This window comes from Andrographis paniculata, unplaced genomic scaffold, assembly GCF_009805555.1.
Source record: "Andrographis paniculata isolate CXL003 unplaced genomic scaffold, ASM980555v1 Contig32END, whole genome shotgun sequence".
Classification (NCBI taxonomy): Eukaryota; Viridiplantae; Streptophyta; class Magnoliopsida; order Lamiales; family Acanthaceae; genus Andrographis; species Andrographis paniculata.
This window is the reverse complement of record NW_026137565.1, coordinates 7,546,892-7,560,185: the sequence shown is the minus strand read 5'-3', so window position 1 is coordinate 7,560,185 and position 13,294 is coordinate 7,546,892. Positions and strand designations below refer to the sequence as shown.

Below are 13,294 nucleotides of genomic sequence, written 5' to 3'. Positions count from 1 at the left end.
TTGACCCAATAGTCTGTACATACAGATTTTGGGCCATAGAATCGAAGTGTGAGCCCAAAGGCCCAAATGCTTTCAGATCATCGACTGAAGTTGAACAACTGAAATAAATGTGCAGGCGGCTACTCCGATTCAGAGCAGAATAACCTCCAGCCCCAAAATCGGAAATATGGTCGAAGAAGCGGAGAAATTAACAACCACCGCCCCCAAAGAGGAGCCGGAGGAGTTGTCGTCTGCCACCACTAATCATCAGAACGAGGAGAAATTGGATGTGGAGGAAGGAGAGATCGTTGGTAGCGAATCGGACGACGCAACGAAAGCTGTAGCGCCGCCGACGCCTGTGAAGCATCCCCTGGAGCATTCATGGACGTTTTGGTTTGACAATCCCTCCGCAAAAGCGAAGCAGACTGCTTGGGGAAGCTCGATTCGCGCTATTCACACCTTCTCCACTGTTGAAGACTTCTGGAGGTATTTTTTTCCATTTCTATTTCATTTAGCGAAGATCTTGATATTATTATTTTAATTCGTCAATTAAGGGTTTAGGGTTTTTGTTTTTGTTTTTTTTTTTAAGATCTTTCTCGATATGGAGGTTTTTAGTTTATATGATTCTAGCCGTATCCCTTTGCAGATCAGTTACTTGCAGTAGTTTGTCCTCAATGTTTGATCTGTTCGCTTATTCTTGCTCTTCTTTTTCCGTTTATCGACTTGTGAATTTTTCATGTTGCGTGCTTCTACTAGTTATTTGTTCGTGAGTATCGATACTTGGATGACAGCTAGGTTAATTGGTAAAATCTTTAGTAAGGTCTTGTTTATTGTTTTGTTTCACTGTTTGGGTTGTAATTTGGTGAATATTGGGGACAAATAATGCTTGAGATTGTTCTCAATTGCATATAATTCCCTACGTTCATGTAGAAGATTGTCTATTCTCCCAATTGTAGTCACACCATTGATTACCATATTTTTATTGCCGTATATTGGTTTTGTGCAGTGTGCTTTAGTTTTTCTTTTTTGCTGTTTTGAAGTTGGTTCCGAGCTAGTCCTGCAACTGAAAGCTGATGTATTTTTTATGTATTTATGATGGCGTAGCCAGATCTAGTGGATACAATTTTCTTCCCCATAGAAGTATCCGTAGTACGAGCATTTTGGTGGCCATTTATAAATGTAGTTTGCTGAACCATGGGGTTTCTGTGTTTGGTTTCTAGTGTTTTCAATAACATCAACCATCCGAGCAAGCTGGCTGTGGGGGCTGACTTTCATTGTTTCAAACACCAAATCGAACCTAAATGGGAAGATCCTGTTTGCGCCAATGGGGGAAAGTGGACCATGACTTTCTCAAGGGGTAAATCTGATGTCTGTTGGCTCTACACGGTATGTATAATGTGTTCTTTTTATTGTTTCTCGATTTCGATTTGGGTATAGCATAGTTTTGTTGTTAGATTTTTAATGAATTTTTTTAAAAAAGAAATAATCTTATCATTCCCTGGTGGGATTGATTCCATTCAGTTGCTGGCAATGATTGGAGAGCAATTTGATCATGGAGATGAGATATGCGGAGCCGTTGTTAATGTCCGAAATAGACAAGATAAAATTTCACTTTGGACAAAGAATGCGGCAAATGAGGCTGCTCAGGTTTGTCCGAGGAATGAGTTGAACGACTTACTAGCCTCATTTTATAACCTCTCCCTATGTCAATTCATGTTGTTATTATGATATCAACTTTTTTAGGTGAGCATTGGAAAACAGTGGAAAGGGTTACTGGATTACAATGAGAGTATCGGTTTCATTTTCCATGTAAGTTTCTTGTCAGTCATGTTTAGTATCTCTTTCATTCTACATATTTCCCTAAGACATACTTTACTTGTTCTTCTAACACAGGAGGATGCAAAGAAGCTTGACAGGGGTGCCAAGAACCGATACAATGTGTAACTTCTTCATCTGCCGAGTGCTGTAGAGGTCTTGTTGTCTTCACATCTGTGATATCTTCATCGCAATTAACCAACTGAATCTTCTTTCTTGAATCCAACTCACTTGTGATCATCATCATCCCCGCTCTATGATCTTCAGACAGCTCGATGCAGTTGAATTGAATATTAAATTTTTTTTTGCAATAGTGGCATGAATTTGGGCTTGTACCGAGTCTCTTAAAAAAATTCAGTGTCTGAAATTCTAATCTGCTTTAGTCTTGCATGGGTGTTTCTGGACTTCGTCGATACATACCTAAGAAAAATATTTGTCTCAAATTACAAAATACAACTCACTTGTATTGTGTTAGACTCAAATTACAAAATACCTTAGCTAGTATGGCATTCAATTCAAAAAATTGAGCTTCCACTAACATTTGTTTGATGGATTTAGTTGAATAAAAATCGTTTTGGGGCCATTTCAAATTTTGATGAATTTAGGTAGCTAGCAAATACTTTGATGATGCATCTTAGATCTTAATTTAAGTAATTTCAAGTTCGAACATGTTTGAAATGATTTGATCGTGGTTATCTTTGATAAACTATAGGGCTATGTATTTTTGGTCTTTTGAGTTGAGTTGAATCAGAGTCTAAGTTGATTGACTTGTTTTACAGCCACTGTATTTAAACAACAAACAACAGGATTCACTGATTCAGAACATCAAAATTGGTAGAAAAGTTTACAAACAAACACACCTCTTCTACCCCTTGAAGAATGCTTCATTACACAAGTTATGTAATGAAGTAGGTTGACTCACTCTCTATCAACCAACAAATGCACACTAAAAGTACATTAACTCATGCTTTTTTACAATCAAGAATTGTAATAAACAACACAACAAAAGCCGGTTAAACATCACTCAACCAAGTAAAGGCCTTGTCCCCAAATCAGCAGCACCTCTGCTGTAATGGCAATACAACACCAACTGAACAGTCCCAAGTATGGCTCCAATCCCATTAGGAACCTGTTGCCAATCACAATTTTAACCAAGAGAATAAAAAAAAGCGACAACCATGGCTGCCCAAAAGTAGTAATTCTTCTAAGTACACTTACAGATATAAATGGATCCTCTTTGAACATTCCATACGCGAAGAAAGAAAGACTCATCAAGAACGTCGCTAGAGACAGATAAAACGGCATGTACTCCACGCTCTTTGTTCGGATCACCAAATTCTGTATCATTACAAAGAAAGTTAGCACACAAGATGTGTGTTAAGAAGCTTGGGATGGCTTATATAAGCGGCGTAAAACTCACGATTATAAACAGAGGGGAGGCGAACATGGATATGAGAGAAAAGACAGAGAGGTATCCGACAAAGAGTCTCCGGCTTGGCTGTTCGAACACTGTTAAGCTAACAAAGATAATGATGGCAAAAACTGCAAAAACTGCCAGCAACAACCCCAGCATTTTCACCTGCAGGTATTTAAGATTTAAGCAATCGATCACAAGTTCATATATTTTGATAAGCTCAATGCCTAAGTAAAAGCTCCACCTTTTTCTGTTTGTCTGCAAATAGGATGAATATGACGATATAAACCAACTGGAAAACTGCTCCGATTGAGTTGACTGTGGCGACTAAGATAATGCTGGGCGAAATGATAGGCATGCCATACCAAAGACATATTAAGCAGTTTAAAAGAGCGTAGATGTAAGGCAATCCTGAAAACTGCTCTGTCGATTGGTTTCCTACGATTCTCCTAAACGTCGGTCTGTAACAGAGGAGGGAAGAAACATTGTTATCAATGCTAAACATGGATGATGGATGGACAAGGTTCGGCATTGTTAAGGATCACTTACATCGGCGATACAAAGAGCACAAGGGCAAAGATATTCCCTGCAAAGATGGATAATGTTTAGCAATTGCACAAATTCGTGTGACGATTAAATTCTGAAGACAAAGTTTAACAGGTCGACATTCTTCATCTATAAAGACTTGGATTATATTAGTTTCAGCCATTTGTTTTTAAAGATAGTAGTTTTGCTGATAGATCCAAGCCGTTGATCACATTTTATGAACGGTGATTCTCCTGGAACAAACAATCTTCTTCAACCCTAACACTCTGAAAATCAAGGACACGCACTTGTTGTGCACAGATACTATTTCTGGAGCTTCAATCAAGCTTCATACATCCAATCCTTAGCTAATAATCGAGGTATAAAATGAAAGTAAAGATCAAAACACAGAAATCATACATTCCTGTAAAAACAACTGCAAGATCGAAGAAAAACAGAGGCAAAGATCCACCGTAATTCATCACCGACTCATACAGGAAGATAATTGATTTGAAGAGACTGACCTGCAACTCCAGCCAAATCGCTGCAGAAGGAATACGTTGAGAAAAGCCCCCCTTCAGACATGATCCTAAAAATCCTACAAAAACAATCAGCAGCAAACGCCGGGAAGGAAATATCCCTTTCTATCGATCGTTCTCTGCTCGCTCTCCTCGCGGGCGGTCAACTTTGCAATTTGATTATCGACAACAACTGCTTCCCTGGCTCGTGAATTTATTAATCGAGGCGTGTCCTTTTGGAGGTGGACTCGGCGGCAGTGATCGGGAACGGGAAAGTGGGCCCCGTATCTGAGTTGGATTTTGTCGGGGACGTGTGATATCTGACCGATTGATTATGGTAGGGTTTATTTCAAACCCTAACTTTCAGTTTCCGCCATTGATGGTGGGTGAAGAAAAATCGAATCGGTCTTAATTCTTCCCAACACAACAACACGATTGCGAACTCGCTTTGAGAGAAGGACCTCAATTCATTCGATAATGATAATCTCTATCTGTCTTGCGGATAAAATTTGCCCGACAGTTTGAGCCAATCTGTAACAGTTGATTTGGAAGATCTAAATTGACTTGAAAGATGCGAAAGGCTTAAAAAAAACGTGGGGGATTTGACTTACTTCGTACAATGACGCGGTTTATTGTACCGGAAAGATATCTGCCTTTCATCCCGCGGACCTCACAAAGATGAACGGTGTAGATCTGTCTGGTGCCTGACTCCTGGGTGCCGGTAACAATTTATTGAGATCATCTTAACAAATGTAACTTGAAAGGCGCATTTTTCGTGGCCATCAGAATAATAGCGATTTGTCAGCATAATAATACAAAAATATCAAATTGATGCCAGCTGTACGTGTGGACCAAATTCTGATTTTATGTGTTCTTTTTTCGAGTAGAATTCCACTACGCATCCTCAAAATTACGTTTTTTGATCGAACACAATTAGAATACTATTTTTTCTTTTTTTAAAAAAATAATTTAAGTATAATATATTCGAAGATAAAATCATCTGTGTTTATTAAAAATAATCTAAAATAAGTTACAATTAAAAATTCATAAAAATTTATTTGGGATTCTATATATTTAATTTTTAGATTTACTTTAACTATTATATAATCTTTGAATTTTTACCACAATATATTGCTATTATTTATATAAATATTGTGTTGCATGTAACTCATTGTTTAAAATACAATAAAATAATAATATATACAGTAAACAAATCATGAATTTTTGTCAAAAATTTAATTTAAATTATTTGGTTGTAATTTGGAATAAAATGTTCAATTTAATTTTTATTTAACTAATATTTTTATATTGATATTTTATAATTTATGTTGTGAATCTAATTTGCAAGTTATTATATTTAATTAGAAATTTACCTATATAGTTCTAAAAGTATCATAATAGTTTTTAGGTAATTTTAAAAAGTAATGTGTCAAATATTTTTATTTGACTTTTATACATGGATTAAGATCAATTAGTATTATATAAATATATAGTATAATAAATTTTTAAAAAATTGATATGTAATTGAATGTTACCTTCTCTAAAAATAATTTAATTTTGACATACTAAAATAAAAAATAAAAAAAAACTAAAAATTTAAAATCCAAGTATAAAATTAAAAATATTTAAAATATAAACAACGCTACACATATAAAAAAATAAGAATGTTATCTTAAAATAACTTACACTATCTAAAATATAATGTCCCTAACAAAAGATTTCATTTTTCACATGACGGAGGTAATATTAAATTATTTAGTTATAATTTTACATTTAATTTTTTAATATTAAATTTTTTAATCAGAACAAACATTTGATACTATATAAAAAGACATTAATATAATATTTAAAATATAAATTTATTATTCCTTGAAATAAATGAAGTTATAATATTATTTCGATTGACTTTTTCACTTTTTCTTTTCTCGTAACATATGTCTTATTTATATATTTGATAAATATATATTAAATATATTTAACAAATATAAATCAATTTAGTTAAATTTTTACTTTTTTTTTACTTGCAAAATCTACTCCAAAATCTTTTATTTATTTTTAATAAGATAAATATTTGTATATACTTTTTTTTATAAAATTAATTTAAATTAAATATAAATAAATAATTTATTTATTTTATTTATTTGTATTATATAAATTTTATTTTTTATAATATATCATCCATATTATATATAATTTATTGAGATATAAAAATAAAAATATTTATATACATATGTAAATTAGTTTTAATTAAATATATTGATTTATATTTTTAAAATACTAATACATTACTCTTATAAAAATATAATATCGTAATATCTTATTAATAGTTTATTAATTTATACTTAGCTAAATAATCGTGTCCAAAACAAATACTTATTTGTATAATTTTTCAAAATTTTCATATGTATAGTAAACATGATAATTCATTGGACGGAGAGAGTAATATTGGGTGGGCATATGCCAGCTCACTTTATTGCAATGATGGGACAGTACATTTGACGTCTTGTTTATATTTTCCACCTGCGTGTCTTATTGTCCACATATTTTTTTCATACTTATTTAGTAAATAATTATGCTATATATATATATATACATATTTTCGTCCTTCAAATTCATATACTCCCTACATTCTACATATCACGGTATTTTAGAAAGAGTATAATTAGCAGATAATTTAAAATATATTAGAGAAAATAATTATTTTATAATATAAATAATTATAAATTAAAATTAAGATAACTAATTAGTTTAATTAAAATTAAAAAAAATAAAATTAAAAAGTTTAAAATGCGATTAAAGTATATAATCATTTTCCAAAAAAGAAAGTGACATGTGGGACTGAAATGGCAACACGGACATGGTATGTGAGACGGATGGAGTATTATTTATTAATTTTATTTTAATAAATAATAATAAATAATTTATTGTATATTTTAAATTTATTTTATTATTAATTTTTTAATAAATTTCATATAATACTTTTATTTTATTTTTTATTTACCCATTTTTATAATAACATATTAGTTTTTTTTTTTAATATTATATATTATGATATTTTAACATAATTAATCAGTATGGATGAAGAATTATTCTTAAAATATTATATAAGTACATATGTGTTTATTTATTAGAAACACTTAATAAAAAAATACATATAAACACATCCTTAATTATGGACTGTATTCATATGGTAGAATTTGAACCAAGAGTGATGCTCTCTCTAATAATTGAAAGTAACTTTCAATAATTAAAAAGGAATTCTAATTGGACCTATCTATCTGTTTGATAACTAATCATTGACGTTTTGTGACAGTTTTTAAGAAAAGGAAAAAACGCTAATATCATCAATCATGCCTTAATTTGGGCCTTCTGATGGCCCAATTATGGGCCCATTTAGGAATTCAATTATTAGTTTTCCTTTTTGAAATAATAAAAAATCGTTTTAATCCGTACTCAGTAAATGAATCCTTCCCGCCTAAATCTGTGAAGTCCCTCCAAAATTATATCTTTCCCGAGGGGTTTCCCTTCCAAGATTAGGGTTTCTGGCACTCGAGAGTCGGGATGGCAATGTCGGGTCCTCAGCAGACTACGAAGGTCTCCCGTCCATTTATCTACTCTTATTAATCGATTGCGCGTATTTTGGATTCCCTATTAAGGTTCAAAGATTGGAATCGTAGGTCTGTTCAGAAATCTGCGGCTGTTAAGAATATATAACATTCGATTTGATTGAGTCATTGGTTCGAGATTGGAAGATGGGTATTCAAGGGCTATTGCCGCTTTTGAAGTCAATAATGAACCCGATTCACATTAAGCAGCTGGAAGGATGCTTTGTTGCTGTTGATACATATTCTTGGTTACATAAGGGTGCTCTTGCCTGCAGCACTGAGCTCTGCAAAGGCCAGCGCACGTCAAAGTATTTACCGCTTGCTTATACACTGCTATTTTTGTTTTTTTTTCAAATCGGCATTGTTCATTATGTCTACTTTTTGGGTTTCTCTGCATTCTTATTAGCTCAGCATCTGATCTCAGAAATTTGTTGTTCAAACGGTGAAAGATGAATTACAGTGTATTCTACTTTGCTGTATCCTATAGTGCTAAGGGAAGGGGTATTGCCATTATGAATATTTTACGTTTAGGATAGTTACGTTGTCCAAATTAAATTAATTTACAACGTCATTGGGTTGATTGATTGCACTGAAATTGGTTTAGGCACCCTAAGATAAATAGTGATTATATTTTGTAAAGTAAGTTATATAAGAAGTTTATAATTGTTATGTTTTCTTCAGGCACATTGATTACTGCATGCATAGAGTGAATATGCTGCGTCATTATGGTGTTAAACCCATTCTTGTATTTGATGGAGGTCCTTTACCAATGAAGGGTGAGCAAGAAATCAAGCGATTGAGGTACTTATTTGCTTATTTTTGCCAGTTATCTCTGCTATCTTGGTTACATATGTTTGGCTGCAGCCTGCAATAGACTTTTGGCTCTATTTCTTCATTTCCACTTCTCCATAATTTTTACTGCCACAAGCTTCAAGGCTTTAAAAGACAAAAAAATTGAATATTGAAATTGATACCCATTGAATTATTTGAATCATATGTTCATTGTTCAGGTCTAGAAAGGAAAACCTCTCGCGTGCCATGGAACATGAATCAAATGGAAATCTGACTGCAGCTTATGAATGCTACCAAAAGGCTGTTGATATATCACCTTCAATTGCGTATGGTCTTATTCAGGTTGCATAATTCATAATGTCAATTCATTTTATAGTCCCTATTTTTTTTTCCAAAAAAAGAAATTATATAATAAATTGTATGTTACACCTACTTGAGAATGCATTTCTCCTTGGTAATTGTATGCTATTTGGTGTATTCTTTCATGATAGGTTCTAAAACAGGAGGCTGTGCCTTATGTAGTTGCCCCATATGAAGCCGATGCACAATTGACATTTCTTGCCCTAAGCAAGCATGTTGAGGCTGTTATCACTGAGGACTCTGACTTAATTGCTTTTGGCTGTCCAAGGGTCAGTTTTGGGTATTCAGATTTGATGGGTAATGCTGTTTTGTTTGTCGTGTTGATTTAATCTTTGGCACAGATCATCTACAAAATGGATAAATTTGGTCAAGGCATTGAATTCAAAAATTCAATGCTACAGTACAACAAAGAACTAAACCTGGCAGGATTCACCCAAATGATGGTGGTTGAGATGTGCATTTTAAGCGGTTGTGACTATTTGCCGTCACTGCCTGGAATGGGCCTTAAAAAGGCCCACTCTCTGATAAAGAAATTTAGAAGTCATAAGAATGTAAGTATCTATTTGTTCAAAGAATCTTTTATTCTAGTGTATTGCTTCTCATGGAATTTAAGCAGCTGACATTTTTGCCCATATGCAGGTAATCAAACATTTGAAGTACAATAGTGTTGAGATACCTCCTCAGTATGAAGAATCATTTAAGAAAGCAATTTTGACCTTCAGGCATCAAAGAGTTTATGATCCCTATAGTGAGGATATTGTACATCTATCTGAACCAGAAGATACTTTAGTTGAAGATCTAGACTTTTTGGGACCATATCCTTTTGTTAAAAAGCTTTTGTAAAATATGAAATACGCATTGCCCATGCCTGTATTTTACCGGAAAATTTCCTTAACCATAATGTCACAGCATTACCCCAGCACATAGCAAAAGGTATAGCAGAAGGGGACCTTGATCCTTTCACTAAAGCGCCAATGCAGGTATATGATCAATATATGTTGATATATCTTGTGTAGATATGTTCTTTGCTTATAACTATTTTGTTGTAAAAGAGTGAAGAATTTGGTGATGGTGAGCCTTTGTTTCAACAAGCCTACCCGTTCAAGAGTTTCAAGCCGGATATCAAAAGGAAAAAGCTTGAGTTACCTGCACAGAAGAATCTCCTTACCAATTACTTTTGTATCCTATTCTTTTATTTTATATTTTCACATTCAGTACACTGTTAATGTAGAATGTGTTCTTAATAGATGTCTGCCTGCCTTGATTCAGAATGTAAGTTATCCAAGTGGACTGATTCCTTTCAGTTTTAATCATAGGTGTGAACACATTGAGAAGTAAAATTATATCGGAGTACAATATCCATCTTTTAGTTATGCCATTTTTTGTGTAGTCTTATGATAAAATCATAATGATGGATAATGTTGCTTACAATGTTTTGATGTCGTCAAGTAAAATTTGTAGGTTATAAGTTGGAGGGGGCATTAGCAATACTATTTCCTTATTTCCTTATTTGCTATGCTTCTTATGCTTTAATTTCAAAGGTTTTTACCTTAACTTGTAAGGTCTCAATTCACTCGAGGCAAAGAGGAACTTCAGGGTTCCTCGAATTACCTCAAATCATTCAGGCAAAAGTAATGAAACCTCCCGCCCTCAAATGCATGGTGATGAGGTCAGTTCCAACATTAAATTCATTTTATTGCTTGTTTGTATGTGTAAGGTTGCTCATTGGTCCTGCTCTGGGCAGTCATTAAAAGTTGTGAAGTTTTTTCTCTTCCCGTTTATACATCTGCAAGTTTCATGTTCTTTGTGTGTATTGTCAATGTTTAGGTGATACCCAGCTCCAATCCTGATTTTTTGAAGTTTAGGGATGCCCCTGTTCCTGGTATTAATGAGTATATTGCTGTACTATATACATCAATATCATCATCAACATAAATATGTTACTAAGTTCATTGTATATATAGGGCCATGTCTCGATGGGGATTCGAATCAATCCAAAATAAAACTGTCTACTGCAGAGCAAGGTTCGGTTTGCAGGCCCTGTATTTTGTTGCAGGAAGATCTTGGCTCAGATCCAGAAATTTTAAAGATGGGATCAGGGTATAAAAGTAAGACAGTGAGAAGTCGTTATTTTCAGAAAGATACGAATGTGGAACATGACAAGAAAAGCAAGTATCCTGTGGATAAGAATGACGACTACAGACTGGAAAATGTTGTTTTGAGAGATGTACACCAGCCTCTTCCTTCTCTGTTTGATGATAAGAAAGAGGAAAAAACAATTGCTGTTCAAAGTTCTTATTTTCAGCACAACATCAGCCAAGATGCTGACTGTGACAGAGAAAATGCCTTGGGGGAATATCCTGTGCAGACACCTATGTTTGATTTAGTTGCTGGTGAGTGCCAAGAAACTGCTGAGAGCAGAAAACACAGAGTTAGGAGTTCTTACATTGAAGGGGCATCCTTGAATGATAATAGTGAGGACTGTGAATCTGAAGATTTTGTTGTTAGAGATGGGGCTGCTATTCAGCCTTGCAATTATAGCACTCTCCAGAGCTTGCCGAGTGAAGATGATTCACTGGAATGCATAAGAAAGAGAAAATTTTCTCAAAGTGACAGCCTAACTGTAAGTCCTGCTCAGTTTATATATTTTATTATTATTTTTTTTTTCAGTTTATTAAACTTTACAGCAAGCTCTGCTTTCCTAATGCATGCCTTTTCCTTACAATTTCAGGAAGATGTGAATGATAACAACCCAATCTCAGGTACATTTTTCCTGCTAAGTTTACCAAGTAAACAGTCGACCATTCTATAATACTACCACAGATCTTTCTTAATTGTAATAAATCTTCAACAAGGGAAATTGAGGGTGTGTTTCTTTAAGGTTTGACTTTGGGTTTGAGGTTCATGAAAATTTGACTTGAAATAGTGTTTGATGTGAAGACTTCAAACTTCAAAGTTTCTTAATTGTTAGCAGAACAACCAGTCATCTGTCGGCTCAAAATAGCATTCAAGATTCATATTTACACTGGTAGTTTGCCTTGCATGAACTATTCAATATTATGAAAGTAACTAGGAGTTGAAAACATTCGGGTTGATATTTATGTTTGATAGATTAGGATATATATCTTAAATCAATGTTTATATGCTTAAGATGCCAGCTTATATAATAAATGCTTGTTTCCATTCATCCTCATGAATTGTGGTTAAACTCATATATCTATCCGATACCCGGGGCCTGGATTGTCACTTCAGACCTAGAGGAAGAGATTAAAACTGAAGAAAAAAAATTCAGCTGCAACATCAGCCATTTGGAGCAATACTCAGAAATAGCAGATAAATCCCTGGAAAAGTTTGCCTCAGTGATATCATCGTTCAGGTACAGCTCATCTGGCTCGCGTGCTAGCGGTCTTCGCGCCCCTCTCAAAGATATAAAGAACAATTTCCTGAAGAGGTATGCGAATAATGCTTGGAATTTGTTACCGAGTTCTATATTTACCAAATCATGTATTTAATCTTAGTGTATGCTATTTGATGAAGGCCAAAACTTAACATGGATTTGAGAAATTTTGTGTATACACCCTCCAAACGGAAGACACCCTCTGCATCCCAGAAAACTAAACTCTAAGCATTGGCTCGACATTGCTTGTTCTCTCACTTCGACACAGTTCAACTGTCAGCCTGATTTGGGGCCATAAAACTGTAAGTTGAAGCTTATAATTGTTAGATTGTGTTATGATAGAGCTGCTAGAGTCACATACCTGAGTTTGAAAATATTTGAATATTTTGAGTTGAGTAGCCCAATCAATTTATGTTTGTTTCTTTTTGTTTTTTATTTGATCATAATTTTATGTTAAAAGAAATGATATATTTTATCGAGAAATGTGAAGATTGTATAGTAAAATTACGAAAAAGAATGTCTATTACTGTTATTATTATTATTATGTAATTGTAGTATTTGGTAATGACCTTTTATTATTGTTTTCTTTTAGGTACTAATTGATGATATATTTCTGAAACTGGAATGCATGGCCGGACCGGACAGCTCAAATGAGTGTTCAAAATTTTGTAATTTTACTATTCAGCCAAATATATGGCTGCCACAAATCTTCTGAAATTTTGTCCTTAATCACTACACAGTATTGATGTTAATACTAAAACAAGCAATAAAATTATTGTTATGTTTCTTCGTATAGCTGTTGAGAAACTAAATATTATAATATATTTAAATTTAATGTTTATTCTATTGATATAAATATAAATAATTTATGGTGATTGTTTTGGAATTT

At 33.6% G+C, this 13,294-nt stretch overlaps 3 protein-coding genes across 4 annotated transcripts; 2 read left to right on the top strand and 1 right to left on the bottom strand.

Annotated features, from left to right (window-relative positions):
- Window positions 1-125: 125 nt before the first annotated feature.
- LOC127247239 (eukaryotic translation initiation factor 4E-2-like) lies at window positions 126-2,180 on the top strand. The gene is made up of 5 exons (XM_051269017.1): window positions 126-465; window positions 1,200-1,365; window positions 1,501-1,626; window positions 1,723-1,788; window positions 1,873-2,180. Exons 1-5 carry the CDS (start codon window positions 167-169, stop codon window positions 1,921-1,923), a joined length of 708 nt encoding a protein of 235 aa, XP_051124974.1. The 5' UTR covers window positions 126-166; the 3' UTR covers window positions 1,924-2,180.
- A 401-nt stretch (window positions 2,181-2,581) lies between these two features.
- Window positions 2,582-4,766, bottom strand: LOC127247240 (bidirectional sugar transporter SWEET2a). Its single transcript, XM_051269018.1, has 6 exons — window positions 4,258-4,766; window positions 3,758-3,794; window positions 3,453-3,669; window positions 3,215-3,373; window positions 3,013-3,132; window positions 2,582-2,923 (listed from the first exon to the last, which is right to left on the bottom strand). The coding sequence occupies exons 1-6, from the start codon at window positions 4,316-4,318 to the stop codon at window positions 2,819-2,821; spliced, it is 699 nt and encodes a 232-aa protein (XP_051124975.1). The 5' UTR covers window positions 4,319-4,766; the 3' UTR covers window positions 2,582-2,818.
- A 3,006-nt stretch (window positions 4,767-7,772) lies between these two features.
- On the top strand, window positions 7,773-13,188 carry LOC127247234 (exonuclease 1). 2 transcript variants are annotated; one of them, XM_051269011.1, is made up of 16 exons: window positions 7,775-7,845; window positions 7,929-8,164; window positions 8,538-8,657; window positions 8,867-8,990; window positions 9,140-9,277; window positions 9,350-9,559; window positions 9,648-9,824; window positions 9,917-9,988; window positions 10,061-10,187; window positions 10,571-10,677; window positions 10,836-10,890; window positions 10,973-11,631; window positions 11,740-11,770; window positions 12,261-12,459; window positions 12,546-12,707; window positions 12,998-13,188. In XM_051269011.1, the coding sequence occupies exons 2-15, from the start codon at window positions 8,004-8,006 to the stop codon at window positions 12,631-12,633; spliced, it is 2,268 nt and encodes a 755-aa protein (XP_051124968.1). In that variant the 5' UTR covers window positions 7,775-7,845; window positions 7,929-8,003; the 3' UTR covers window positions 12,634-12,707; window positions 12,998-13,188. The 2 variants fall into 2 exon arrangements, with proteins under 2 accessions (XP_051124967.1, XP_051124968.1); XM_051269010.1 differs by having other exon boundaries at window positions 7,773-8,164.
- The last annotated feature ends 106 nt before the right edge of the window (window positions 13,189-13,294 follow it).

Coding starts and splice junctions, on each gene's coding strand:
- LOC127247239 (XM_051269017.1), top strand. CDS start 167: ATGGTCGAAGAAGCGGAGAAATTAACAACCACCGCCCCCAAAGAGGAG. Junction 1,366..1,500: donor ATGTCTGTTGGCTCTACACG/GTATGTATAATG, acceptor GATTCCATTCAG/TTGCTGGCAATGATTGGAGA. Junction 1,627..1,722: donor CGGCAAATGAGGCTGCTCAG/GTTTGTCCGAGG, acceptor CAACTTTTTTAG/GTGAGCATTGGAAAACAGTG.
- LOC127247234 (XM_051269010.1), top strand. CDS start 8,004: ATGGGTATTCAAGGGCTATTGCCGCTTTTGAAGTCAATAATGAACCCG. Junction 8,165..8,537: donor AAAGGCCAGCGCACGTCAAA/GTATTTACCGCT, acceptor TGTTTTCTTCAG/GCACATTGATTACTGCATGC. Junction 8,991..9,139: donor TTGCGTATGGTCTTATTCAG/GTTGCATAATTC, acceptor CTTTCATGATAG/GTTCTAAAACAGGAGGCTGT.
- LOC127247240 (XM_051269018.1), bottom strand. CDS start 4,318: ATGTCTGAAGGGGGGCTTTTCTCAACGTATTCCTTCTGCAGCGATTTG. Junction 3,374..3,452: donor TTGCAGACAAACAGAAAAAG/GTGGAGCTTTTA, acceptor AAATACCTGCAG/GTGAAAATGCTGGGGTTGTT. Junction 2,924..3,012: donor AAGAGGATCCATTTATATCT/GTAAGTGTACTT, acceptor GATTGGCAACAG/GTTCCTAATGGGATTGGAGC.